This window comes from Lampetra fluviatilis, chromosome 5, assembly GCF_964198595.1.
Source record: "Lampetra fluviatilis chromosome 5, kcLamFluv1.1, whole genome shotgun sequence".
NCBI lineage: Eukaryota > Metazoa > Chordata > Hyperoartia > Petromyzontiformes > Petromyzontidae > Lampetra > Lampetra fluviatilis.
The window spans coordinates 17,894,174-17,899,312 of record NC_136279.1 but is presented as its reverse complement, the minus strand read 5'-3'; the positions used below and the strand labels follow the sequence as shown (position 1 = coordinate 17,899,312).

General features: G+C 49.5%; 1 protein-coding gene across 1 annotated transcript; it reads left to right on the top strand.

Moving 5' to 3' along the window:
• Positions 1-3,274: 3,274 nt before the first annotated feature.
• Positions 3,275-4,814, top strand: EXOSC6 (exosome component 6). Its single transcript, XM_078856219.1, has one exon. The coding sequence runs from the start codon at positions 3,422-3,424 to the stop codon at positions 4,385-4,387; it is 966 nt and encodes a 321-aa protein (XP_078712345.1). The 5' UTR covers positions 3,275-3,421; the 3' UTR covers positions 4,388-4,814.
• Positions 4,815-5,139: the final 325 nt, after the last annotated feature.

The following is a 5,139-nucleotide window of genomic DNA, read 5'->3' as shown; positions in this document are numbered from 1 at the left end:
GACATCTGTGATAAAAGGAGCTTTATAGCTAATCGGATCCCTCCAGTATAATTAAATATGTTTTATTATCTTTAATTCAAGACTCAATAGGCTATCGTATATGGAGTTATGTCGCGCTTTATTCCAAGGCGCTTTACAACATCTATAAAATTGCACGTAACATAGTGGTTGAAATAAAGAGTGAGGTTATTAAAAATGGTGTGGTGTAGTTGTGGTGATAGGAGAACAGGTTGCAGTGGTTAAGGATCGTAGCTGGGGAAAATACCAGCAGGAGTAGTGATCGGGGTAGTGAGAGGGATAGTGATATGGGTCGTGATATAATCAGAATATGGATTTTATACCGGAGGAATCCAATGAGCTATGACGCCCTTTTTCACAGGTGTCCGATAGGGGCGGGTCAGAACGTTTCAACAACAAACAATACAAAAACACGATTAGAGCGCAAAAAAATGTAAGCAAATAACTTTTCAAAAACACAAATAAAACTAGATCTTTCTTTATGTTACCAGGTAAAGCCCACTGAGATATTAGCTTCCTTTTCAAAAGCAACCTGGCCGCAAATGATAGCTCATGTGGACATTTAAATCAGCCCAATAATCTAAATAGTAGTGATAGGGGTTGGGGTTGGTCTGGTCGTAGCGGGGGGGGGGGGCAGGGAGTGGCAGTCGGGGTAGGGTGTGGCTACGATAGGAGAGATGGGTTTCAAGGGCAATCCGTTCCCTCTGCAATGATTGCGGCTCCCTCTTACACAAATACGGCCACCGTTTCCGCACAGCGTCTCGGGATGTGGTCGCATTTTCGACGCGATACGAATTCAAAATTGTATACGTTGGACGATGATCAACATTTTGTGGCACGTCAATCGGTGGCCATCGTACGGGCGTCCTGGCCCTCGTCGCGGGAATATGGAATTGTACGCACGGTGGTGGTGGTGATGATGATGCGGGGATGTGAGCGATGTGCGCACGTGCACGTACGCAGTGACGTCACGGGTGGGGATCACTCGCTTTCCTTGGGGGGACGGGGGGGGGCATCATCAGCCTTCGCCGTAATTGATACTCATAATCAATAATATAATCGTATTCGTAATCATGTTGAGTAACATCGCATTAATCATCATCATGAATAACATCGTATCCGTAATCGTCGTTTGTAACGTAGTATTAATCTTAATTTAAAACATCGTATTGATAATTGAATCATCATTAGTAACATCGTAGTCATCAATTATAATAATATCGTATTAATCAGCATCATTAGTAACATCGTAGAGTATAAGAATTAATAGCATTGTACAGTATTCATAATCAATAATAACATCGTCATCATCCTTAAAAAAGAACAATGTGCTCATCTTTTAATATAGTTCAGTATTTATAATCACTCACAGCCATCATTAACCTTCGTCATCATTATTTACCATTGCCAACATAATCATCATCAACAAACAAGAAAATCATCATCACTGGCCATCCTTCACCAGGGCTCCTCATCCACCAGACCCACCGCTCCCCTCTGCCGGTGTCATAATCGGAGGGGGATGTGAAATATTTTCCAGAGCTCGGTCCCGGTCAGCTCCAGATGAAATTCAGCCCTGGTCTTCACCATGCGGCCTGCTAGGATTGAATCTTTTCAGCAGCATTGATTGAAATTCAAGCAAACTCTGGACCGGTTTCGATTCACAGTGCCACGTCAGAAGATTCAGTCAGACTTTGCATGAATAAAGTGCCTGTATTACAGGTTGGAACATTCTTGTTGACTTAGATGCTGCAAGAGAGGAATAACCGGTCTCCGCGCCTTAACGGCACATTACGAAATGTTTGGATGTTATTATTATTAGAATACCTTTTTCAAAAACAAAAAAACTCCGCGACCTACATTTACATCCTGGATGAGTCTGATATATAAAATAATTGGTACCAATGGCGGAGCCAATATTTTCAGGTAGGGGGGGCAACCCCTCCAGCAATGAAAAATGATAGAGGAGTTGTTCCTAAGTAAGGAATTGTCCCTTGCTTTGTATTGGACGCGTGTGCGGCGATGGCTCAGCCATCGATCGATGGTCGAATTCGAACCGCATTGTGATCGGAATCGCGCTCGCTGAAGGTGAATGTCTTCAGGGAAGTCGTGGACTGTATACGCAACTACGCACAATTCTGAGTCACTTATAACAGCTTTGTCGTTACTTATTGCCAATTATGGACTCAGACTATTGTCCTACCATCTCATAGAGTCCCTGGCACGTAATATGCTACACATATTAGTGGGGGTCGCAAAATGCCGATTTATTACTAATACACCCCAATGATCCGATCGAAATTAGGGATTTTGATCGGATCAGTGGGGGGGGGGCACGTGCCACCCCCCACTGGCTCGTGAAATGCATTGGCTTGAAATACATTATTTGGTGATAATTGCGTTGGCAGTGGTGCACAACCACAAATAACAAAACAACTGAATACATTTGTTAATAATTATGGTATAAAAAAATAACTAAACGTTTGTAATCGGTGACGTTTCGGGCAATGTCCCTTCTTTATATCACACACAGAGACCAGGGAGATATAAGGACGTATCTGGCTACTATCCAAATATCTCCACCGCTACCCCAAGTATTGAAACAGTTACAGATCCGAGCTATAAGGGCTCCGATACTTGCATTATCTTTGTACTGTTTGCCTGTTGGCGTTCTCTGGTCTGACTCTGGCAAGACAAGGGGATACAGAAGGTAGTCTCTGGTGTAGGCCAATCAGTCTCAAAGCCAACGCATATATATTATTAGAGCACGTTTATTTGCATGTTTTGTCACAAGTACGTGTGGTTAATGCAGCCTGGATGCCTTGCAAAAGGCATCGATTTGGTGTTCGAACATCTTAACGCAACTGTTTTATTGCCAAAACGGGTAAAACCCCATCCTTATATTGTCATCGTCTCAATGTCGTTTGTGGCGATGTTCTTCTTCCACTTCGAAGAATTCGGCTTACCACTCTGCAGATCGGAATCCTCAGTCTTAATTTTAGAGCTTTCGTGACTGCAGGAATTACTCTATGGCTCTTTCGGTAAAGTCACGTATAAAGAAAAATAAATAAATTAAATAATAGCATACGACGTTTCGATTGCAACACAAGCAACCTGATGATGATTGCTTGTGTTGCAATCGAAACGTCGTATGCTATTACTGTATTTAATTTATTATTTTATCCTATACGTGACTTTACGAAATCCTCAGCTCGCAGAGCGCTACCACGTGGCGTAGCAGTGCCACTGCGCGCCACCACGTGGCGTAGCAGTGGCACTGCGCGCCACCACGTGGTGTAGCAGTGCCACTGCGCGCCACCAAACACGTGGTTCCGCGTCCCACTCGCGTCGTCCTGCAACCCCCCCTGGCAGCTGCTGAGCCGCTCGCCTCGAGACTCTCACGATGCCCTTCGACACGAGGAGGCTGCAGGGCCCCGAGGACTCCCAGTCGCCGCTTCTCTTCTGCGCTCCTGCGGCCCAAGTCGTTGCGGCCCCCCGGGCTCTGCTCGACGGCCGAGGCAAGCGGGCCGACGGGCGCGCTCCGGACGAGCTGCGGGCCTCGTTCGCGCGTGCCGGGCTGCTGAGCCAGGCCAAGGGCTCTGCGTACGTGGAGGCGAAGAACACCAAGGTGCTGTGCGCCGTGCACGGACCCAGGGAGGTTTTACGCAGGGAAGACTTCAGTATGAGAGGCCGCCTCTACTGCGACTTCAGGGTGGCGCCGTTCGCGGGCGCGCGGCGCTGCGAGGCGCGGCCTCCCGGCGGCGACGAGCGCGAGGCCGCCCTGGCCGTGGTGCAGGCCCTGGAGGCCGCCGTGCGCCTCCACCGCTACCCCAAGGCGCAGATCGACGTCTTCGTCACGGTGCTGGAGGACGACGGCGGGGCCCTCGGCGCGGCCGTCACGGCGGCCTCCCTCGCCCTCGCCGACGCGGGCATCGAGATGTACGACCTGGCCGTGGGCTGCTCCGCGCGGCAAGCCGGTGCCGTGCTGCTGCTCGACCCCAGCGCCGCAGAGGAGTACGGGCGGTATGGGGAGCCGGCCCCGGGGGAGGGGGCCCCCTCGGTCAAGGCGGAGCAGCACGGGGGCCTGACGGTGGCCCTGCTGCCGTCGCTGGACCAGATCTCGGGCCTGGTGTGCCAGGGAGAGTGGGACGAGCAGGTCTTGCGGGAGGCCGTTCGGGAGGTGGTGGATGGCGCTCAGCGTCTCTACCCGCTGCTCCAGCAATGTCTGCTCAGGGCCGTGCGGCGCTCGGTGCGGGCCCCAGAGGGGCCAGCTGGGCCACTGGGTGGGCCACTGGGTGGGCCACCGGTTGGGCCACCCGGGGACGCGGGCAGCGAAGCGGGGGTACCCCCCGAGGAGAGCGAGCCCTGAGGTCGCGACCCCGCCACAACCTGAACTCTGTTCGATTTAAAGCTTTCGTGACTGCAGGGATTCATCTTCTTGGTTCTTTCGGTAAAGTCACGTAGAAGGGAAATACTAAAATAAATCATTAAGGATTACTTATTTTATTATTTCCCTTCTACGTGACTTTTCCGAAAGAACCAAGAAGATGAACCTGAACTCTGTCTCGGTGCAGCGTGTCCAGACCATGGGGTCAATTATATGTTTGCATTACAGTTGTATTGTTCGCCGTTATTTCATTTTGCAGTTGCAATTCTTTACCAATCGCTGAACTAGGATCGTAATTGACACACGGGGTCAGTTCGCCTTATTCTGTAAAGTTTTCCAAGTGAGGATTCTGCCAGTCACGGGTTTTTCTTTTGTAAAGAATGAAATAAAAGTCAAATTGAGTTGTTAACGAACGGTATATTTGTGTCGCGCTTCATTCTCGCGCATGGCAGCAATACTCTCAAAAGCTGAACTCCCAGCCCTTGTCGTGGTCTGTTCACCACGGCAAGAGGGTTTCAACGAGAGTTCGTGAAGGAGAGAAAAAGACGACCGTGGATTACTATATGGTCAATAGTTTGGGGTTGCTTGGCCCCACAGTCGGCATGACTTTCACATTCATGAAGGAGATATGCGCATCGGGCTGTTCATGCATGTTCTGATGCGGTTGATGATTCCGCCAGTTTCTTCGAGGAATGTCAAAGCCAGGAGATGGGATGTTTGGTTCTCGAATGAGA

Excerpts from the sequence above, each read along its gene's own strand:
- EXOSC6 (XM_078856219.1), top strand. The coding sequence starts at position 3,422 with ATGCCCTTCGACACGAGGAGGCTGCAGGGCCCCGAGGACTCCCAGTCG.